Consider the following 23,221-nt stretch of genomic DNA (forward strand, 5'->3'; position numbering starts at 1 on the left):
GCTAAGGTAAAAATGTCACTTTCTGAAACATTCAATATACTAACCTATTTACATGCCTGATTGACACAGCTACTCAGGCATGTGACAGAAACCCGCAGCACACACCGACGTCATGACACCGACAGAATATGTATCAGAAATGATAGATCATATGATATATATATATACACAGTACATATGGACGTCCATGTAATTAGTCTGTGTCTGTCGGCCGCTAGGTCAATAGAACAAAGCACGCTAGCGTGATTGGAAAACGATCAATGTGCAATTTGGCTCATTCTGTGTTCAAACACCAGGCTGAATTGATTTGTTCAACAACTTGGCGGAGTTGTACATGCTTGTGAACCCAATAAAGACATTTGCGGAGACATAGCCGATCGTTTGGTGTTTGGTTTTCAGTATAGCTAGCTTGTTTGATAGACTTGAACGTTGCTTCGAAAGCTACATTTCATTCTTCTTCCGCCTCAACAAGCACAAAGAAAAAAAGAAATCAACCAGCGGCTACGCTGTGTAACATTGGTTGTGGACGTTGCCTTCAGGTGCTAGCTACGTAATTGTGGTAGCTGTGTCACAACAAAGAGGTAAGCACAGAAATAAGGAGTTCTTCCATTGTGAATATGGCTCTTGCCAGCCAGGTTAGTCTCCAAACAAGATGTTTAATCTTACCCAATTAAAGGGGATGCAAATTGTTACTCTATATCTGAGCGGATTTGGGGGGTTTTACATTGTGTGAAGGGAGATCTATTTTTCAATTCGTTTGTCTCGTGAGAGCAGACATCCCGCCCGCGCGCGCGCGCACGCGCCGGCCCCTTCCCCCCTCCCGCGCGCGCGCGCGCGGGGAGGGCGCGCACACGCCGTGGCCGTGAATCGAACATGGCGACTGTACCCGTCTATTGCATCTGCAGATTACCTTACGACGTGACCCAATTTATGATTGAGTGCGATGCTTGCAAAGACTGGTTTCACGGCAGGTAAAGTACTTGATTTGATGTGGTGCATTTTAGCGAGTGTTTGCATTTGGGGAGGCTAAATAAAAACGGCGAGCCGTCCGTTCGTCCGTCCGTCCGTCCCTCCCTCCTTCCCTCAGCGTGCTTGACAGCTTTGTGACTCGGTCGCTCATCTACATCTGAAGAGAGGCCGCTCGAAGAAGGCGGAGGGAGGGAGTCATTGAGCTCGGTTGGGAAATTTGGTGAATAACTCACAACATATCCTTCCAAAACATGGATGTGCTTGAACGATCTTTTCGTGGGCTTCGCCATTCCTCGGAGTTTAAATGCGATATGACATGCGCGATGAGAGGGGACGGACGGACGGACGAACGAACGAACGAACGGACGGCACCGTGAGTGAGAGAGAGACTTGGTCGATATTCTCTCTCGCTGTTATTTTGTGTATACAATATTAGTGCAACGTTTGCGAAATCTCTCCAAGAATGGAGCTTCTCGCCCAGTGATTTGAGAAAAGGCAGCCTCGATCGCGCTTTTATTTGGTGTCTATGCATTACGGTGTGTTTTGTCTCGCGTTTGCGACATCCCTCCAGGAATGGAGGCTTTCAGTACGTGATTTCGTTCTTTTTTTTTGGGTCCCGAAAACGATTATGACCACTGTCCGAGTTCCGAATAGCCTTAAAGCGAGAGTGGATTTCTAGCGGTGACGACAACGGAAAAACAATATTTTTGACAACAGGGCCGAGACAGTTGCTTTCGAAAATCCCTACTTAAGCAAGCATTCGAGGTTGTACGTTCCACCCAGAGCTACGAAAATTGGCAGGCAGGCAGGCAGGCAGGCAGGCATGCATACGTATGGAAGGAAGAGCCCAATACCTACCGAGTTTTTTGGAGCCAATCGCACAGGAAGTGCACCATTTTGACTTTATTTTGGAATTGGACAGCGATTTTGGTCTCATGTAGAGGTCCTATTTGAGCAAACTCCTAGACATTTGATCCAATGGTTTTGAAACATTGAGTGTTTCATCGACAGCTTGAAGATATAAAGTTTGACCATTGAAAGCTTGCCCCAAATAAATACGACATCCCGTAATGTACTTTTGAAGTGAACTATTTGCATTTGTTTCAGTTGCGTCGGTGTGGATGAAGATGATGCCCCAGACATTGACATATACCATTGTCCAAACTGCGAGAAGACCCATGGCAAATCCACATGTATGTAGAATATTTTGGGGAAAAATACATCATATGTCAAAAGTGGATGAAGTATTTAAAAAGTGAGATGGAATGGAATGATACATCTAATCAATGTCTGCCCCGTGAAACACCTACATGATTTGTTTGTTACCCATCAATTTATTTCATCTTATCGGTGAGATCATTTTAGCCTCATGGAAGATTTTATTGTTTATGTCATGCAGCAAGTAGCTCATTTGAGTTAGGGAAAAGTACTTACGGTCATTGATGTCATTGCTTTTTTTGTTGTTGTTGTTGTTGTTGTTGTCTTAAGTAAAAAGGAAAAGGCATTGGAACAAACAGGACCCTTGGCAAAGCACAGATGTCCGAGCTGTACAGAATGGAAGTCAAGTTTTCATAAAGGAGCTCCGTAGCAGAACATTTCCAAGGTAAGCAAGCGTGTTTGACACTTTTTCAAATGTATGTCACGGAACGGATGGAGCAGGGCGACCAAGTGCAGCTTGGACCAGCTTGGTTCATTCAGCAAAACAAACTAACAGACTCCACATGACTTAACAAAATAACTAGAGGACTAACCGACAGGGACGTGACACAAAGGACGTGAAGACATTACGACGACAAGAACACAATGATCCGACCGGGAGTGAGGGGCAGACAGGACTGAAATACACGACAGGTAACAAGAGGCAGGTGACTGCGGTTACGTTGATTGAGGTAACACAGGAGGGGAGGGGAGGGGAGGGGCGACGCCAACACAAACCATGGTAACATAAAGACACAATACAGCAACCGGGGACGAGACGTGACAATGTAATCTTCAAATTGTCAATTATCAGACAGCTAGTAGCACACGCCGCGGGCGGGCGGGCATCAAACTCATTTGACGTGACTGCTTTTCCACTAGTCTTCCCTGGCTTCTGCTTAAGACTCGTCGTCATATGATGATGAGGAATCAAATGTGGTGGCAATTCCTCAGCCACGTGACAGAGCCATTACGACGGATGCAACTGTACATGTATTGACATTTAGAGTTTTAGGGATGGAACGTTGTTCCATACAGAGATGTACAGAATGTGCCATATAGACCATCTATTCAATTAGGGACTTAGGGTTAGCTTCACATTGCAAGTTGTAATGCTCGGATTTTTGGGCGGAATCTGATTTTTGTGGGCGTGTGTAAGCATTCACATGACATATTAAATGCAACCTCAGACTGTCTGGTGTGTGTGTGTGTGTGTGTGTGTGTGTGAAGCAACTGCGTCCCCAAAGTGACTCACACTTATTTAATGGGTTATTGGTCTGTTATTGATTCATCGCTCATTTTATTTTATTTATTATTTGTGCCTTTTTGTTTTGTGTCGCCTACTTGTATGTCTCGTCACCGTGGGATGGAGGAAACGGAATTTCGGTTTCTTTGTGTGTCTTGACATATGAAGGGATTGACAATAAAGCTGACTTTGACTTTTGACCAGAGTGAAGTACTAAACGTACGTACTATATCGTATTTTGGGGAAATGAGTCCAGGCTTTTCCATCTCCAGATACATCTACTAAAGATGATGTCGAGTCACCGCTTGAGCTGGTCAAGTTATAACGTCAGAAAAAGAAAAGCATTGAATAATGTTGCTTATTTGTATGATCACAATACAAGACTCGTTTGATATGCTGCTTGCGTAGTTTTGTGATTTGCATTACAATATCATTGAAAGGTATTTTTCACTGGGCTTTTATGTGTTGTTTCCAGTGCTGAGGATATTGTTGTTAAACTAAGTGGCACTCAACTGACCATGGATTACCTGGAGGAGAACGGTTTTGAGGAACCCATCCTGGTTCCCAAAAAAGATGGTTTGGGCATGACCATGCCGCCTCCCACCTTTTACATCAGCGATGTGGAAAATTACGTCGGTAAGGACAAAACGACCGACGACCTTGATTTATATTTTTCTCGCGGTAATGTCCGCCGCATATTGTTTTGTCATCCTGTCAAGCAATGTTTCCCAACCGCCGTGTCGTGACACACTGGTGTGCTGTGAGAGATGTTGTGCTGCGCCCTGGGAAATTGTCCAATATTAATTACGGAGCGCACTGTAAACAGGCTCGCCAAACCACTGTTCAGTTCGAGTTGGTCAAGGCCTGGTCAGCGACTTGCGTACTGCTCGCCAAGAATCTCCAGATTTGATGTTGTCGGTCTGATTGCGATGACACGGAATGTCAACTCTCTGGCATGGAAGGAACCCGAGCTGGTGTGCGAAGCGGCCAGAAAGGTTACGACTAGAAAGGAGGGTGCGAGTCGGAAGCCGAGTCGAAAAGGAAAGCTCCATTTAGCGCTCCATCTACGTTCCGCGATCTGCGGGTTGTGACAGAAAGAAGGAGATCCCGGATACAAACGATGGATGGATGGGTGGATGGATGGATGGATGGGTGGGTGGATGGGTGGATGGATGGATGGATGGATGGATGGATGGATGGATGGATGGATGGATGGGTGGCTATTCTTTTTTCATGAACATGTGTAATTTTGCCATGTTTATTTATTTTTTTACATCTCAGGTCCTGACGTCGCAGTTGACGTCGTTGATGTCACTAAACAGACTGATAGCAAGATGAAGCTTAAAGAATTTGTCGATTATTATTACAGCACAAACCGAAAGAAAGTATTAAATATAATCAATCTGGAGTTCTCTGACTCAAGGTACACGCTCGGTGAAGAACTTCCAAATATTGTGTCATTTTGACCGTGTGACAGTATCTATGGCGTACAAATTCATTTTGTACTTTTTCTTTGGAACAGGATGAGTAATATTGTGGAGGGTCCCCAAATTGTCCACAATTTGTCTTGGGTTGAAAACTACTGGCCTGCAGATGCCCTGCTTGGAAAGCCTAAAGTCACTAAATACTGTCTGATATGCGTTAAAGACAGCTACACAGATTTCCACATCGAGTGCGGCGGCGCCTCTGTCTGGTATCACGTACTAAGGGTACGGCCTCCTTTCCTAACCTGTGTTCTGTACACCTTTTCTTTCCAAAAACAAGAAATCAGAATCAGCTTTATTGACCACGTTTGTGCATGCCAAAGAAGGAATTTGAAAATGGATGTCATGTACGTATTTCCAGGGAGAAAAGATTTTCTTTCTCATCAAGCCCACCTCTGCCAACCTTTCTCTGTACGAGCGCTGGAGGTCGTCGTCCATCCGCAGCGAAATGTTCTTTGCTGACCAAGTGGACAAGTGTTACAAATGCTGTCTGAAGCAAGGACAGACTTTGTTCATTCCATCAGGTTCAACTGCCAAACTACCTGTGACAATCTTATTTCAAACATACCACTGACTGACTATTTTGAGGACGTGAAACTGCTCATCTTTTTTCTATTGACAATATAAAATATTCTCATTGGGTTTTATTTCATAAAAGGGCACGGGACAAAAATAAGAATTGCCCAAACACATTTAATAGAACAAGTATTTTGTTTGATTAAATGTAATGCAATAAGAATAAGTCATTTCACTTTTTTTAAGAGACACACACACACACACACACACACACACACACACACACACACACACACACACACACACACACACACACACACACACACACACACACACACACACACACACACCACACACACACACACACACACACACACACACACACACGGAGAATTCTTCATTTCTATGAAGTCATAATCTGATTTGGGTAGTTGTCTGGGTGTGTGGTATTCTTATTAATCTGTGATCTCATACACGGTTGTTAAATTTGATATTGATAACGGTGTGCATTTGTTCAGGTTGGATCAATGCAATTCTGACTCCGGTGGACTGCTTGGCATTCTCTGGCCATTTTGTCCACAACCTGAGCGTGGAGATGCAGATGAGGTCTGAACACCACTTTGATCAAACACAAAATGAACCTTGCGTTTTTCTTTGCACTGTCACTCAAACCATTGATTTTCCTTAGAGCAAATGAAATTGAGAAGAGACTAAAGGTGAAAACCCTCACACCGTTTCCCAACTTTGAAACAGCATGCTGGTACGTGGGACGTCATCTTCTTGAACGATTCAAAGGTGAACGCTTAGTTTCAAGCCACATTTTGTTTGGAAATGTTTTGTATGGGGGCAGCCCGAATTGACATCATACACCTCGCCAAAAAAAGCAACGGAAGCAGAGATCGGAGCCGCCGTCGGAAAAATAGCCTGAAAATCCGTAGCAATGTGTACCTTCTGCTGACCGGGGAGATCCATTTATTCACGCATCATACTTCAAAAGAGTTGTCTGAGCTTGGAAGCAGGAGTTAAATATGACCACCCAATCGATGTACTATTTTGGTTTGCTTTGCTTCATTCTTTTTATCAGTAATAATGACTGTCGATACCCGTTTACGCAGGTCTGCATAAAGCAAATGGGCAGCCAGCTCCATATCTGATCCATGGTGCCAAAATCATCAATGGAGCCTTCAGAGCATGGACCAAAAAGCAGGTACGGATTCAAAGTGATGGATATGTGTTGTCATGATCTATTAGAAAAACATGTTATTTTTCTCTCTCTCGCTCTCGTAAGGCCCTTTTAGAACATGAAGATGAACTTCCAGAAAACATGAAACCTTCACAGCTCATTAAAGACCTTGCCAGAGAGATAAGACTCTCAGAGGTACCTGTATTGCATTTGGTCCAAATATTACGCACGCACGCATTACGATGATTTCATCAAATACAGTGGACCTGAGCTTTCAATGGCTATTTCGGAATGCAAAAAAAGAAATAAAAGGCAATTGTCCAGATTTATCAAACGATAACTTAGTCGTTGCTCGCTTTCTGCGTTTAGAATGCCACGAAAGCAGTTAAGAGCGAGTTGCCATCGGAGAGTCCTCCATCACCCCACTCGGATCTTGAAGATCCTCTTTCACCAGCTGAGGTTCCTTCGCCGAGCTTTGAGACAGTCAAAAACAAAAGCAACTCCCCGAAAGCGCATAGACCACCAAGCAAAGCCCCAAAGATGAGCAAGGCTCCAAAATCTCAGAAAATGCTCAAGGCCAAAGAGGGAGAGAAGAAGAAAATCACACTTTTACACGACTCACCCGCTCCACCGAAAGCCTCCAGTTTTGAAGCTCTTGAGTCCCATGCCAAGGATATCTTAAACCTGGACCAGCCAACAAAAGCAAAGGTAAGCACATTGGCAGATGACTTTTGAGTTTAACACGATCGATATATATATATATATATATACAGTGATCCATCACTGTATATATGGATCACTTGCACGCACGCACGCACGCACACACACACGCACACACACATTGTCCTATCTTCTTTTTTTGCAGGTTGTGAAGAAAATGGTGCCAATCTCAGAAAAGGAAACATTGAAGCAAAAAATGGTGGAAAAGTTCAACAAAACTAGAGGGCAGAATAAAAACAGGACTGAAGCAAAATGGAAGTACAAGGTGAGACCTTTAAAAAACGATTGAACTTTGCATGACTCCAAATGTCCAAATTGGAGTCCGACGTCCTTATTTGCTGGCCGAGCAAAATATGATTTGGGTCGACATGAATTGTTTGTGCTTATGATGTCACATAAGCATTTGTCTCTTTTTGCCCCCCCCCCCCCCACAGAATAGTAAACCAGACTCCCTGTTAAAGATGGAAGAGGACTGCAAATTTGACAGGACCTCAGTTTTAGGCAATAAAGCCGCTTTGGCACTGGCTCGCAAGAAAATCCTGGGGTATGTACAGAATGGCAGGACAGAGAGCACAAACCGCAGCCCGACGGGCCAGCACGGCTAAATCCAAGGCGTCGAAATGTCGTTTTAATGGGGTCTTGAATGCGTCGGGGAAGAGTTGAAGCCAATTGAAGCGAGTAAGTGCCTGCCTAAGCACTTCCCCTTTATCCTGCCCTTTCCCATTTAGCACAAAGCCAATGAAAAATCACATTGACGCAAGTGTTGTCGGGACAATACGAGAGCTCAAAGAGGACCAACGCAAGCCGGTGAGAGATGAGTACGAGTACGTCTCGGACGAGGGAGAACTGAAGATTGACGAATTCCCCATTCGACGGAAAAGGAACACCACAAAGAAAGAATTTGCCGGTGAGTAATGTCATGTCATACGTACAGCAGAGTATATATATGTGACTATGACAGTGTTTGGAATCCTTCCTTTGGTTTGGCAGTTCTTTCCCAAATCAGACAGCCGGTTCGACCAAGCCATCACCCAAAGAGCAAGCCCTTGGTGTCAAAGGTATGGAGTTTACGACTTGTCATCCATCCATCATCAGAGCCTGTCGTTTTTGTCATTTGCATTGCTCTGGAAATTTGATCCCGGAAGAATTAAAGAGAGAGACCTTGAAACGGTCAGACTTGGAGCAGGGAGAGGACTCGGATGCAGAGTGCCAACAAAAGGTGTTTATTCTAACAGGCTGAAGACAGCACCAAAACAAAAAGCGCCTCAAAAGGAGCGACAACAAGGCTGGAGACAGCAAAAACAAAAAGCGCCTCAAAAGGAGGGACAACAAGGCTGGAGACAGCACAAAACAAAAGCGCCTCAAAACGAGGGAAACACGGTGGCAAAAAACATAAGTGAAAAACACACAGCTCAGGCTTGACAAAAAAGGGCTCTTCTAAACTAGGTTCTCTTAGGGGATGTCTGTTACTCACGCGATCGCTAGTGTTCAAGACGCACTGGCGCAAGACAAGGGGGGAAGACGCAGGCTATATACACACACACACGCAGACGGGGGAGGACACAGGTGCAGACAATTAGGACCAACCACACAGGTGCACACAATTGGGATCAGGGAAGTCAAGTAGCCTGACGCACAGAGGAAGGACCTACCAACTGAAACGAGAGGAGAGTTAGTTACCAAAACAAAACAGGAAGTGACAATACGACCAACAGGACAAGACAAAAACAACTCCCAAAACATGACAGCATGACAGAAACATGAGAAAGGTCCGTCGCGTAACGCTGAGGCAAACGACCAAATGTTGTCATCGTTCATGACAGTGGCTTCTACTTCGAAATGGAACGACATCGTCGCTCTCTTTTTTTAGTCCTAGGTTGAATCTTTGTATCATCGGCTTGCAACAGACGCATATTTCTCCTTTTGTGATACACTAGTCTAGTCGATTGATTGGAACAAGCTTTGGCATTTCTACAGTTCAGACATATTCTTGGAAGGTACATACATATTTGACGTCGTATTGTTGTGACGTACGCTCACGCAAAAGAGATCCGACGCTGCGATACGTACACTGGCCATAGTTACTTTTGGGTGATTTGCAGTCTTTGAAGCATGACTGTTAAATGTACGTATATGAAACACTCCTCCCACGTGCATTCCCTCCCGCTGTAGTGTTCCCGACCGACAGAATTTGTAAAAGGACCGACGCACGATTACGTTGGTTTGCATCTTTCTCAATTGTATGTACAGATTGGAATGTTTGTTCCCTTGGTATTTGTTGTTTTTTTTAGAATCAGATTGCTGATTCTTCAGATGAAGAAAGTCGACATTTTGACACAGACACCAAGCCGGAGGGTAAATGTTGCAATTTCAACACAAATACAAGTCAAAAAAGTGGCAGTGCGGCAGGTATTCTTGACTTGCTGCAAGCCAGCAAACAAGTGGGTGGAATTGACTACAGCACCAACAGGTAGGCAGACCTCAGTTGATTTGGTTGGTCTTCTTCTCAGTGCTTGTTGGCGCAGCACGCTTCGCAAATAGTCGATTGATCAAGCACACGTCTCTAATAAAACTATGGATTTCAAATCTTATCGAACTGATTACCGTGATGTCATGTCCTAGAATCCAAAATCTTTGTTTGGTGACCAGTGCTGCGACCTTTTGTAATGGCTTGTCCTGTATTTTTCTATTGGCTGGTTTACAGTCAGCCACCTGCATCTCCCAGCACACAGGAGGCCATTCAGGGCATGCTGTCTATGGCCAACCTGTCATCATCGGACAACTTGCAGCAGCAGCAGCAGCAGCAGCAGCAATGGAACACCAATCAGTTAAGAAGCAATCGTCAGTCAAAGAACATTTGGCAAATGCACAGTTCACTGACTAATAAGAAGGTCAGTAGAGGAGGAGGAGGAGGAGGCATTGGTCACGGCAGCAACCGCAAGCAATCCACTAACCACTTGAAGAAACCCCAGAAGAACTGCAGTTTTGAGGCTCTTGATTATGATGACCAGGACCACATGGACGCGTGCTTTAAAGACTCCGATTATGGTAAGGCTCCAAATCAAAATACGGGTGTTTCAATTTCATTCTACGTATGCTGATGATGAAAATGGACACGGGTGGCCTATCTTTTTTGGGTTCCTTCTCAAAGAAACAAACAATCTCCTATCAGTTCTAACAAGCAATGATGAAGCTGATTTCAACCTAGAATAGAGCCGCTGCGCTCGCTCTCTTTGTTTCAATCCCACCGTGAAGCAGAAAGAAATGTTCACGTTATTGCTTGAATGTTGTGTCGAACGATTCCAATGTAGAATGTTGCATCTTCCATAGTTTATCCGTCATTTGAGTCTGAGGAGGACAATCCCATTTTCAAATCCAGATCGAAGAAACGGAAAAATAACGACGACGTTCCATACAGCCCCACCGGTCTGGATTCTGTCGCGCCGTAACATTCCATTCACATTCTATGTCTTTGGGAGCGAAGTCTTGATTTCAATCTCCTCCCAGCTCGCGTAGGGCCCTCAGTTCCTCGACAGGAAAGGCCTGCGAGAGAAGGAGCGCGCGTGGCCTCCGTAGAAACGGGCTTGGCCGCTGCTGCGGCAAAGCTTTCGCATCAGGTCTGTAAATTCGTTGGGGCGGCTAATTCATGGTGTTCCAAATGCCTGTGTCAAGTGTCAAGTCATGGCTTAAACACTGCCAATAGGAGGAACAACAAAAAATCAAGAAGAAAGTCAAAAAGAAGACAACGCTGTTAGAGGAGTCCCCTCTAAAAATGTCTGGAGATAGCGGCTCGGCGGATCGCCAGCTGGACTTCCGAGGCGACGACCTTTCGCATCACGAGTTGGACAGCGAAGCGCTCAAGTTACCAGCGGTGCTGCAGCCCATGGTGCCGGGGGCATTCCTCAGCCAAAGGCGACCATCCACGTCTGCTCCCAACAGCAACTCCATGACAAAAGGGGATCGTGGAGTTTCTGCAGATGCTAAAGGTCAGTAAGTGAGCCGTCTCCCTTGGGAGCAGAAAATGAAGGACTTCAGTAGCCAGCCACGTGCTAGCCTAACAGGAAATCGGCCATTTTGACTTTCGTTTGGATTTGGGCAGCATTTTTGGATGGAGATCATCTGTTAAAGGACTCCTTCTAGAGATTTCTTCCAATCGTTTTCAAACGTCGGGTGTTTTATCTTGAGTTCTCTGATGTTTGAAGACATGGACATCGATAGATACTTTATCGAGGCACACAAACTGATTGTCTTTTCTTCCCTTTACAGCCAAGCGGCTAAAGAAAGGCATGGCAACAGCAAAACAGAGACTTGGGAAGATTTTAAAGATCCATCGAAATGGACAGCTCCTCTTGTAGCATACCGCAAACTAGGATTGGAAAGTCATGAACTGAGTCCCACTTTTTTTTGTTCCTGAAAGTTGACAGCGAGGAAAAAAAGCTAAGATGGGAAATAAGAAATGATACATTTTTCACACTCCAAGACCAACATCACATACATATATACACACGTTTCTGCCTGTCCTTATACTTTATAACTTTGAGATATTGAAGTGTACATAGCCTGCTATAAATATTTTTAATAAACCATGTCTCACTTTACTGCATCAATTATCAGGTTTCTAAAACACAAACAGAAATTGAGAGAGCGCTAAATGAGCTCATTTGTTCCTTCCAGAAAGACTTCTTAGGTTATCGTCACAGATTCGTTTGAGCAATCGCTTATTTGTTAATAGGTAAGTATTCAAAGCATTTTCAGAGGCAATGTTTTTTTATTTAGTATTGACTCGATAGAAATATTAAAAGGTTGAGATACTATAGAGCAGGGGTACCGGTCCGTGGGTCACTTGGTACCGGGCCGCCAAGCCGCACAGGAAAAATTAAAAATAATAATAATATATACGTATATATATATTTTTATCGACGACCAATTCATTCTGGTCAAGACGCTCGTCCCGGTCACATGACATGTCACCCCAGTCGAGCCCGCGAGGCAAGCAAAAATGAGCAAGAAACAGAAATTTGGGGGGAAAAGCCCAATAAGGAGACTGAAGAAGAAGAGGCTACCACTTCTAAGAAAAGGAAAGCTGCATTCGAATGAACATTTCTGGAGTCCTACTTAAAATATGGATTTATCGCCACAGGTGACTCTGACGCGCCAAGCGCACTCGGCACATGCCACATGACAGGCGAGCTAACGAGGCAATGAAATGGCAATGAAGCCTTCCAAAGTGCTTGGGCACATGGAGAGCAAGCATCGTGCATTCAAAGACAAACCTTAACCACTTCGGGTGTCATTGTTTCCGATTACGCCTAGATGGCACCGGCGGCTCGTTTCTGAGAAACAAGCTCGGTGCTCCCAATAATTCAACGGAATGGTGAGTTTTATTTGATGTGGTTTAGATTTGTTTTTATGCCTGTCGTATCATTTGATTTCATCGTATTTATACATTTATTATAAATGTATTATTTATTTGTATAAACTTATTATTTATTTATTCATATAAAGGCCGTTCCGCAAAAATATTTCTGACGCGTAACCGGTCCGTGGCGCAAAAAAGGTTGGGGGGGACCACTGGTCTCAATGAATTGAGGGAGTAAACAAGTCCGATTCCCCACATTCCGCGAATGCAGCACTAGAAGCGGAAATGTCGTCATCGTGCGCCATAGCGATCGTCGCCATGTTCAAAAATCTTGAAGCTTTATTGCGCTTCTGGAGTTGTCCAACAACGACGTTTAAATAAAGAAATGGATCATTTGAATGTGTTAAGGTAAAGACAACCAGTGAATGAGATGAGCGCCTCATTTGTGGCGCTTGTGCTAGCTCGTTTTTGTCACCGTTAAATCGGTGCCCTTCCCTACGGCCCGAACCTTTCTTTAGCTTCCATAGCTAGAGCTAGTTTGCACCAAATCCGGATAACGCTCTTAGGTAGCTTTGCCCCGAACGTGTCAATAATATCTTCCTTCCACTGTGCACCAACTTCTCTTATCATGTATGACAATGGACTTTTTACAACTGTTGACAAGTTGGTTCGAATGAAAACCAATTCGTGATGTATGTATCTATCACCGACTCCAATGCGTCAATAAAACCCAATTCGTGCGTGGAATAACACATAAGCGTTTGGGTCATCGTTTAAAACAATGTCCTCTCTATCAAGGATAGAGGAACACTCTTCCTCTCCGGAGCAGATAAACAAAATGCTCGAACTGCCTAACTACAGCAGCCAGTTGATGCAGCAACTGTGGGCCCTGCGACAAGAGGGTCACTTTTGTGACTGCACTGTTCTCGTGGGCGACGACCCTCATCGTGCACATAAAGTAGTGCTGGCAGCTTCCAGCATGCTTTTCAGGTAATGGCATTATTTCTTTTGACCGAGAACTATCCATGCATTTTCATTGAAAAGCTTTGCTTCTCCCAAATAGTGTTGCTACCACAAAGGTGGTTGTGATTGAAAAGAAACTCTGTATCCCTTTAGGTCGCTGCTGAATTTTTCTGACACTGTCTCCATCGACACCACTTTGGTTTCCTCACAGGAGTTTACCTGTCTTCTGGACATGGTCTATACAGGCAAGCTCCCTTTGGGAAAACATAACGTCAGCCGCATCATTGCCGCAGCAGACAGTCTGCAGATGTTCGACGTAGCCGTGAGCTTTAAAAATGTCCTCGCCAACATTATCAACCAGCAGCCCCAAGGCTCCCCCCCCCCTTCTACACAGAGCCCGATGAACAAACTCCAGAGCCCAAACCCTGACGTTTGGGATGCTGCTTCGGCCGAAAGTGGGACCCAGGTGAAGGACGAGTTGGAGACAAATGCACGTCAAGATGCAAGTGAAATTGCAAAGGAGCCTACAGGTAAAAGACTGCCCAGAGTTGACGCCGTCCGTCTTCAAATGGTCGCGTGTCGTATTTAGTGTTGAAGAATATTGGCCCTCCTTTCCTCATGTGCATACTCACGATTGGTGCGCATATTCTGCCGACAAATGTCCAACATCCTCAGACACAAAGAAGGAGCTGCAAAATAGGAATGATTGATGGATGCACCATGGATGTTTTTATATCTGCTCAGGGACAGAAGAAAGCATAGCCGCCACAGCAACTGTTGGCGAAGACGACGATGCGAGAGCCAGCGAAACGACAAGCGGCTCGGAGCGCTCTTCTCAGCTGACCGAGCAACTCGCCGTTGTGCCGGATGTTGTTCAGCTTTTGAGCCAAGCGGCCAACAGGTGTCTGGAGAAGCTGGAGCTCCAGGTATCCCTCCTCACCCATTCTCAGGTCCCACATTATGGAAATGAGGAACCGAACAAGGACTGATTCAGGAGGTTCATGAAAGCGCATCCGCACCTAAAGCAGCATCCGGTGTATGCAATTGAAGGGGATTTCGTTCGCGGTTCATCCGGCTTATTTCTCCTACCGTTTATTGTAATACACATTGCTTGTCTTTATCGACGATATGGGAGCAGGACCTTGGGAGGGGGGAGAGAAAAAAAAAAAATCACATCTCCCGCCATGAAGTGAGCTTCACGGTGTGACACAGTGGCTTCTCACAAAAGACAGGATTTTGTTGAATCATTTACTGATTTGTGTCATTGTTGTTTTTGTTGCTCCCAGTTAGTTTGCGAGTGCTGTAAAGAAGCGGACCCGCGCTCAGTCGTGACTAAGCTGTTGGGGGAAGTGGAGAAGGGACTTGTCAGTGAGCAAAGTCTCCTGAGCCTGCTCCGCAGCGCCCAACGGGAGGCGCCCTCCTCCTTCCCCGCGTCGTTGCTCTCTCAGCTGGAGGAAATGGACAATACGCAGGAGCCAGATGGACACCAGACTGAAAGTAATCTTGTGTGAGGTGTCAAACAAAACAAAAAAGATGCAGTGAGTGATGGTGCTGACGAGTTGCCTTGACTTCACAGCCAGCTCAGAAATGGAGAACAGCAGCGGTCACAATCAAGTCCGAATCAAGTCGGGGCAAAGCAGCAGCACGCAAGAGCCCGAGACAGACGAATACTCGTCGTCCTCCAAGTCTTACCGCTGTCGCTGGTGTAAGAAGAGTTTTTCCTACAAGTGCCGAGTGACGGCCCATATGAAGCGCTGCCCCATGTCCGAGGATTGTCAGCTGCAGTGTCCGCAATGCCCTGCCAAGCTGCTCAACAAGCGGGCTTTACAGCGCCATTTGAGCCAGGCTCACCCGGCCGCTGCGGGAGACAAGCAGCAGCAGCAGCAGCAGCAGAAGAAGAAGAAGAAGGTAGCCTGTGACCTCTGCGGGCGGACCTTCGCACACCCTTCGGGTGAGTGTGGGAGAATGGCGCTTGAGACGTCCATTTATTGACGTGGGCTCTGTCTGTGCTCCTTCCATCCCAATACCCTTCAGGTATGATCTACCACAAGCGGACCGAGCATTACGAGGAGAAGCCGTACGCCTGCGAGACGTGCGGCGCCAAGTTTCCCGCCACCTCCTCTTTGAAAAACCACATGCGGCTCCACACGGGAGAGAAGCCCTACCGCTGCAAACACTGCGACATGAGCTTCCGAGTGGCTGCCGCCTTGGCCTACCACACCAAGAAGAAGCATTCTGAGGGTGAGAGAGACACGCAGGCGCAGCCAGCGCCCGTGCCGCTTCACGACACAAGTCCCGTTTTCTTTGTCGTCTTCTTTTAGGCAAGATGTACGCGTGTCAGTACTGCAAGGCCGTGTTTGCTCAGTCCATTGAGCTGACGCGGCACGTGCGGACGCACACGGGCGATAAGCCCTACGTGTGTCGGGAATGTGGAAAAGGCCACAGCCAAGCCAGTGGCTTGACTGTCCACTTGCAGACCTTCCACAGTAAGAACGCACGCATTTTGCATGAAATACTGAGTGCCAGCAGATTGTTCAAAGAGAACCCCCCCCCCCCCCCCCCCCATGCTTCCCACTAGACATGTCGCAGCCCCTCAGCTGTCAGAAGTGTTCCCTCAGCTTCCAGACTTTGGAGGAGCATCGGAAGCACATCGAGGAGCTCCACGTCAACCCCATGCACAAGTGTCACACGTGCCGCAAAGTTTTCAGCAGCGCCGCATTGCTGGACAATCACAAGTCCGTTCACACTGGAGTCAAGCCCTATGTCTGCAACCTGTGCAATAAATCTTACCAGGTAGGATGATGACACCGTGCGTGGGACTTGCTGAGCATATTTTGAAATGGCCTTCACTCTATGTTGCCGCAGCAACTGTCAGGCCTGTGGTACCACAACAGGACCAACCACCCTCAGGTCATCGGCAACCAAACGGCGCAGCAAGTGAAGACCCTGGTTCAGTGTGACGTCTGCTCGAAGTTCTTCCCCTGTGTCTCCATCCTGGCCAAACACATAGAAGCTGAACATGAAGGTGACAAATCACTCAAAGTCAAAACATGTCAAGCAAAGTACACTGACACAATATAATCAAATCCATGAACAACAACTATTTCCATTTTTTCCTGATCAATATTCTCTTCTAATGGTGGGTGGAAAACGTCCAAAAACTGGCAAATAAGTGACGCAAGTGAGCACTGGTTTACCTTTCTAAATTGTGCCAGTCAGTCAGCCAATAATGATAATAATAATAACGACGCATCTGCTCCATTATTATTACTTGATGAAGCAGAAGAAAAGCACTCATGACTTTGTTTCTCTTTCCTTCTGCCCTCCCTCCCTCCCTCCCCTGCAGATACGGCGGCATCCACCTTGCACCATGGAGTCGTCTGCCCCCTTTGCACTCTGGTCAGCGGCTCCCAGACGGAGCTGCAGGAGCATCTCCTCGCCTGCCACGTGGAAGCCCAGCAGACACAGGTTGCTGAGGAGGCCTCCAGCACGGCGCACACTGTAAGCGCTCACTTTGATGGGCTCCAAAATGCAGCCAATCACTGCAACGTATACTTCCTTCCTCAAATGCCGAATGAAAACTCACGCTCGGCCTGTGATTTTGCTCCCTGATCAGGTGATCACGGTGCACCAACAAGAAGGCGAGGTGCCGCAGTCGGCCAACGCTGCTGAGGAACAGCAGTCTGTGAGCCAGCGGGTGTTTGTGGCTGTGGCAGGCGGAGGGGAAGGCGACGCCCCGGCCGAGGTGGTGGAGGTCAACATGTATGATCTCTTAAACAATTCCGTCACGTTCATCTGTGAAGGCAAACCGTCGGATATCTAGCTCCTTTCTTTCAACCCGAAAGTCCTTTTTTTTGACAGCATTTGGTCTTTTATTGAGTTGTCAACGATGTTGTCGACCAGTGTTGCCATGACACCTACGAGTAAACCAAATGATTTGTTTCTCTCACACAAACAAAAATAAAAAACGTCAAACACAAAATGTAAACAAACCAACAAATGTAGTTCACAAACAGCATGGGACTCTGATCATTATTAGTATTGCCCTCCTCAGCTGATAAAGGTTATGATAATACTGCGTTTAAACCAGCAGAGGGAGACAGTCAATCAAAAATCCACCCAAAAAAGTCGAGCAATTGAGTTACTTCAGCTATTGCTGTGAGATTACATTGTTTTTGTAGTCTTCTCTTCTTCAGTCTCCACTTGCTGAGTCTGTCTGTCTTCCAAAGTATATGTATATATATTTATCTAATCATATCTATATGTATGTATATATATATATATATATATATATACATATACACAGTATACGTATATGATATCCATATATATGTATATGTGTATATGTAAAGCTGATTATCCACTTAAGACAGCTAGGTAATTATGATTAATCATTGTAATTATTATTGTATCTTCCCCACCCCCCAAAAATATGTCAACTCCTTCTTTCCTGCCAGCCAAGATTAATAAGCACGCTGCCGTCTCTCTCTATCTCTCGCTCTCTCTCATGATGTTTTACTTTCTCTGCATACATAAGCAGACTGCCCCCTTTGTGGCTAATTGACGGTGATCAGGCCTGTGACAGGCTGACACGGAGTGGCGGCTTGACAAATGCAATCATCCAGACAGCCGGGCTTGAAGTAGCTGGTGGTTGGCAGCTGCCCCGACCGACCGACCGACCGACCGACCGACCGACCCACTCCTCAGCTGTGGCCCCAATGCTGCAGGCGCCTTCAGGGGCCTCTGGCCAGGACTGACTGGACCAGTCTGGACTGATAGGAGCTGGGTGATGATGAGGGGCAAGTGCCGTGAGGAGGTCAAGGGCAGGATTTAAGCAGGCAAATTACCATTGTGCATCCAATCACGGGTGACAAGATTAGGTAGTGGGAGGGTGGGAGGGAAGGAGGTGAAGAAGCAATGTAGCAAATGATCTCAAACGTTTTGAAGAGCACGATCTGGAGCCCTTCCAAATGACTTGCTCATCCGCGGCGGGAGCCTTGGGGTATGGGTGCGAGAGGCAGAGTCTGTGCTCCCTTCAAGGACCAGAGCTCCCCCAGAGACCTCCCAACTGTCCTCCAGCCAGCCAGCCAGCCAGCCGGTCGAGGGCACAACATTTAAATGCACTTTGCCAAGCGGGAGTCTCCAGAGAAGCCAGCTATATAGTACGTAGGTACGTATAATTGGCTGGGCCCAGAGCCCTACGGCCCGTGTAAATGCTTAAGTGTCCCTTCGTGTTGATTGGGTAAGGGCTAATTGCACCATGTGACCATGTGCGCTGGCCGTGAAGAGGAGGAGATTAACACAAGAGAAGATAGATTCATTTCACACACACCGCATCAGGTGCTTCCGTTGCAAATGATAGCGTTCAGGTCTAATTTGTCATTTTCTGTCTCAAGCTAAACATTGCTGTTGGGAACAGCAGCTGAGCATCATGCCTGGCCGCCGGGCCGGGCCGGGCCGGGCCGGGCCGGGCGAGGTGTGTGTGTGTGTGTGTGTGTGTGTGTGTGTGTGTGCGTGTGTGTGTGTGTGTGTGTGTGAGTGTGTGTGAGTGTGCGTGGCTTTCTTTCTGACTCCGTGTGAGCTTGCAAATCCATCCATATCGTCTCTCTTTTGATCATGGCACGTCTACTCGACTTAAGAGCCTAGATGGCCAGCAGCTAGCTCTATGTCCTTTCCTCCAGAGTGGCCTTGACTGTTGTCCTGCTGTTTGATACCAAACGGAAGACTTCATGCCAAGCGCTAAAAGGTAGCTTGGCACAGCTCCTTGCCGCCCGCTGCACACACTTAAGTGTAACACTTCCTACTTGGCTTGTGTCACTGCAATTGCCTAGCTCCGCTCTCATGCTGCTGGGCCAAATGAAGGCCCCCGCCCCGTCCTTGCACTTAAACACAACCTGCTTGCGAGTAACGTGAAAATGATTTTCTGGCCAAACGTGAAGACACTTAAGCTACTTGAATACCTTTAGAGAAGGCCACGAGGGAGATTGGGACAGCTGAATTTGTCTACTAGATGGATTGTGGCCTGGTTGATTCCAAATGTGCAGTGCAATTTATATTGACTGAGGGACGAAGAGGGAATGCATACTTTTGTTAATATCGACTCTTTCTCCACGCATATCCATGTAAGGAGCTGCGTTTGATTTTTGTAGTCCTTCATCACACAGTGATCCATTTACTGCACAATCCACGTTCAGTCAGAAGGTCGAAATTAGAATCAATTCCAGCTCCCGCGAAGTTTAAATAATATACGTACTTCCTGAAATTGTGAGTTCAACAGGAAATTGCTTAACCACTCGGGTCTCATTATGTTGTTGTTGTTGTTGTCTTTATTGTGGGGCTACTCGTGAAATGTGTTGTGGACAAGCAAGTGAAGTTGCAAATATTTACATGAAGGGCTGTTTTTGCGTGAAGTCGAATTCACCACTAACGAGTAAAGAGAAGGAGAATGTTTCTCAGCAGGGTCAGGTCAGGTCAGGTCAGGTCAAAAGGATTAGCGCTTGCACCGGTCATCCCCAAATCAACTGATCCCGCCCAATAATGAAGAAGCTAGAGATGCACACTTAAGTTTGGGATGGAGAATAACTGACACGAGATGAGCCATGGAGCCATGGGATCTGACTTGCCAGCAATCCAGCGCTTGGAGCAACAACCTTCTCCGTGCACAATTGGCACATCCTACCGGCAACCTGCAGCCTTCAAGCCATTCTGACGAGGTTTTGGGTTGAGAAAAATGGAGGGTTGACTTTGTAAAGGAAGCCACATCCAAACGAGCGGACGACGAATGACGCGTTGAATCTACGATGTGTGTGCTGGCTTCTCGAGTGGCTCTGTCAGGCTCAGGGCAAGGAGAGGACTCGAATGCAGAGCTAAAAAAAAAAAAAAAAAAAAGAGTTTATTTCCTTCACGGAAGACCGCTCCAAAAAACAAAAGCGCCTCACAATGAGGGAAAAAGGCAAAAACAAAAAGCGCCTCAACACGAGGGAAAAAAGGGCAAAAACAAAAAGCGCCTCAACACGAGGGAAAAAGAAGGACTGAGAACAGCAAACAAAAAGCGCCTCAAACTGAGGGAAAAACGAAGGCAAGATCTCACGCACAACACACAGAGCTTGGACAAAAAAGTCTCTGTGATCAAGGCATTCAAGGGCAATATCTGTGGCTATGGAGTCGCTGGTGGTCATGGCTTGCAAGACGCACTGGCACAGGACAAGGGGAAGACGCAAGCTAAATACACACACAGAAGGGGAAGGACACAGGTGCAGACAATCAGGGCGGACGACACAGGTGTACGTGGTTAACAAACGGCGGGGAGGTCAAGTGAACGACCGACCGTGCAGCGGAAGGACCAGTGATCTGAAACGTGATGTACAAAATAAAACAGGAAGTTAGAATATGAAGGACAGGACAAAACAAAACAATCTACAAAACCCGACAGCATGACAGGCTCATTTCCATGCATCCATCGCATCCCGCAAGACGGCTTATTTTCTTCAGCAGACATGCATGGGGCAAAAAGCAGCGTATCTGTCTTTTATGCATTTCAATGTATTCTCACGGCATTTGGAAATGCAACATTCCATCCCAGCTCTGTTCAATTCATTTAAAGCAAGAAGAGAGAGAGCCTTGGAGTTGAGTGAAGCCACTGCTCATTAACCCCTCAGTACTTACTTGGAATAAATCCTGAAGCCTCATTGTGCTGAAGCTTCAGTGCCTAATGAGAGGAGGATGCATGGGAGAGGCAGCTCCCAGACATATTGCTTTTTAACATTGCGTTAATAAGCCTCCACGTAATGGGTGGACAGATCAAGTGTAAACAGGATTTGTGAGGAGAACAACAACGCTTTACATCCATTCAAATGATCCGCTTTGCATCATTCTTTTCCAAGCACTTGAAGAACACTCTTGCCGAGCTCCAAATCATCAATGAAGGATGAAACATGCATGGGCGTGCATCGTTGTATCACGTATGACTTCAAGTAGAAATCGTCGATTCAAAACGGACGGACGCACTAACAGACTTCTCGTTTGCTAAAGACTTATTTGGATGTTCAATCATCCCTCAGATGAAGAATGTATTATATTTCAAGTTGATGACATCTATAGACAATTTTCCTCCAGGAAAAAAAAGAAGAAATAAAGGTTGAAATTGCTCTCCAAATGGTCCATCGCAGATGTGGTGGGAACTTGGTGTTTTGTCTGATGTGGAGCATGCAGCACAAATAAGTGTCACCGCCTTCAGCGGTTCCAAAAGAATGAAGGCTTTAGAGCGGGGGGGGGGGGGGGGGGGGGGGGGGCGCTTTAATTGGAATTTCATGTGGGCTAAACTGATGTAAGTTAACATTTTGTAGACTTAATTGGTCGCTCCCCTCCACACCACCACCAATCCTCGCATCGGGCACTTATAGGCCGCCGCTGAAGCTTCCCCGCTAATCTCCCATTTACAATCAATTCAATCGGCCAAACAAAAAGTCCGCCTCTTTCCTTTTTTTCTCTTCCTGTCTCAAACGAGTTCCATTGTGGCCCGTAAATTGCCTCAATCCCCGGTGATCCCGCGGTGGCGCAGGGAGCCAAAGAAAGAAGATGTCCGTCCCCCTCATGTTGTTGACAGCTGATTAACTCGCGGCGCGGCGCGGCGCGGGGCAGCGCGGGGCGGCGCGGGGCAGCGCGGCGCAGCGCGGCTCTCCAGCGCTCTTAATCTCCTCCGTTTAGCCGTGCAGTAATTAAAGGTCCGGTTCGTCAATTAACGTGTTTGCGGATGCTAATGCAGTTGCTCAGATAGATGATCAAGACATGCGGGAGGGGGGGACATGCAGGCGTGCAGGAAAAAAAGGACAACCTGCTCGCCTCCAGGTTGTTTACTGCTCGCTCACAAGTTGTCCGTGTCCCCCTCAGCCATAAAGGCATTTTGTACACACGCAAAAGGCGGCTTGTGTCGTGTGTATGCGTGTGTTTGTGTGTGTGTGTGTGTGCGTGTGTGTGTGCGTGCGTGCGCACAACAACAACAACAATAATAATAATAATAATAATAATTCCCGCCTTTTGCCCGGTAATAAGCTTCAGCACGCTCGCGACCCCCATAATGGATGGATAATAATAATAATAATAATAATAATAGATCGGTTTTATATAGCGCTTTTCTAAATATCAAAGCCGCTTTACATGGAAAATGGGTAATAATAATAATAATAATAGATCGGTTTTATATAGCGCTTTTCTAAATATCAAAGCCGCTTTACATAGAAAATGGGTAATAATAATAATAATAGATCGGTTTTATATAGCGCTTTTCTAAATATCAAAGCCGCTTTACAAAGAAAATGGGTAATAATAATAATAATAATTCTGCAGCGTCTCATTTAAAAAATGCTGGTAGGCAGAGTATGTTATAGTCCCATTCGCCAAGTATATCGTCAGTATACATGCAGGCAGGCAGGCAGGCAGGCCATGGCACCGCACCGCAGCACAGCGCAGCGCAGCGCCTGCGCACTAATTGGCTGTTAATAGAAAGCTCTCCATTTGGGAGCACGGATCTATCTCTCAACAGAATGTGTGAAGGGATAATATTGTTCTTGGAGCCGTGCAGAGAA

The 23,221-nt window shown here is 46.3% G+C and overlaps 3 protein-coding genes across 5 annotated transcripts in view; 2 read left to right on the top strand and 1 right to left on the bottom strand.

The window, feature by feature from the left end:
- Positions 1 to 825: 825 nt before the first annotated feature.
- Positions 826 to 11,915, top strand: phf2 (PHD finger protein 2). 2 transcript variants are annotated; one of them, XM_037251208.1, is made up of 22 exons: positions 826 to 971; positions 2,077 to 2,162; positions 2,458 to 2,572; positions 3,888 to 4,048; positions 4,694 to 4,835; positions 4,935 to 5,121; positions 5,258 to 5,420; positions 5,931 to 6,018; positions 6,101 to 6,207; positions 6,528 to 6,619; positions 6,701 to 6,790; positions 6,965 to 7,303; positions 7,461 to 7,580; positions 7,750 to 7,859; positions 8,044 to 8,222; positions 8,303 to 8,373; positions 9,607 to 9,785; positions 10,020 to 10,363; positions 10,646 to 10,741; positions 10,823 to 10,932; positions 11,019 to 11,301; positions 11,582 to 11,915. In XM_037251208.1, the coding sequence occupies exons 1-22, from the start codon at positions 874 to 876 to the stop codon at positions 11,668 to 11,670; spliced, it is 3,249 nt and encodes a 1,082-aa protein (XP_037107103.1). In that variant the 5' UTR covers positions 826 to 873; the 3' UTR covers positions 11,671 to 11,915. The 2 variants fall into 2 exon arrangements, with proteins under 2 accessions (XP_037107103.1, XP_037107104.1); XM_037251209.1 differs by having other exon boundaries at positions 8,306 to 8,373.
- Positions 11,916 to 12,902: 987 nt separating this feature from the next.
- Positions 12,903 to 17,615, top strand: zbtb40 (zinc finger and BTB domain containing 40). 2 transcript variants are annotated; one of them, XM_037251212.1, is made up of 13 exons: positions 12,903 to 13,082; positions 13,473 to 13,664; positions 13,791 to 13,872; positions 14,032 to 14,167; positions 14,382 to 14,563; positions 14,924 to 15,134; positions 15,214 to 15,588; positions 15,672 to 15,878; positions 15,959 to 16,123; positions 16,216 to 16,430; positions 16,503 to 16,662; positions 16,984 to 17,138; positions 17,254 to 17,615. In XM_037251212.1, exons 1-13 carry the CDS (start codon positions 13,060 to 13,062, stop codon positions 17,458 to 17,460), a joined length of 2,310 nt encoding a protein of 769 aa, XP_037107107.1. In that variant the 5' UTR covers positions 12,903 to 13,059; the 3' UTR covers positions 17,461 to 17,615. The 2 variants fall into 2 exon arrangements, with proteins under 2 accessions (XP_037107107.1, XP_037107106.1); XM_037251211.1 differs by having other exon boundaries at positions 13,791 to 14,167.
- cadpsa (Ca2+-dependent activator protein for secretion a) overlaps positions 16,192 to 23,221 on the bottom strand; it is a 56,982-nt gene continuing 49,952 nt past the window's right edge. The window contains exon 32 of the transcript XR_005097936.1: positions 16,192 to 16,204. The gene's annotated coding sequence lies outside the window, so the exon portion shown is untranslated. The remainder of the gene's footprint in view (positions 16,205 to 23,221) is intronic.

This window comes from Syngnathus acus, chromosome 5, assembly GCF_901709675.1.
Source record: "Syngnathus acus chromosome 5, fSynAcu1.2, whole genome shotgun sequence".
Classification (NCBI taxonomy): Eukaryota; Metazoa; Chordata; class Actinopteri; order Syngnathiformes; family Syngnathidae; genus Syngnathus; species Syngnathus acus.

Coding starts and splice junctions, on each gene's coding strand:
- phf2 (XM_037251208.1), top strand. CDS start 874: ATGGCGACTGTACCCGTCTATTGCATCTGCAGATTACCTTACGACGTG. Junction 972..2,076: donor AAAGACTGGTTTCACGGCAG/GTAAAGTACTTG, acceptor CATTTGTTTCAG/TTGCGTCGGTGTGGATGAAG. Junction 4,049..4,693: donor CGATGTGGAAAATTACGTCG/GTAAGGACAAAA, acceptor TTTACATCTCAG/GTCCTGACGTCGCAGTTGAC.
- zbtb40 (XM_037251211.1), top strand. CDS start 13,060: ATGGATCATTTGAATGTGTTAAG. Junction 14,564..14,923: donor TGGAGAAGCTGGAGCTCCAG/GTATCCCTCCTC, acceptor TGTTGCTCCCAG/TTAGTTTGCGAGTGCTGTAA. Junction 16,431..16,502: donor TGTGCAATAAATCTTACCAG/GTAGGATGATGA, acceptor ATGTTGCCGCAG/CAACTGTCAGGCCTGTGGTA.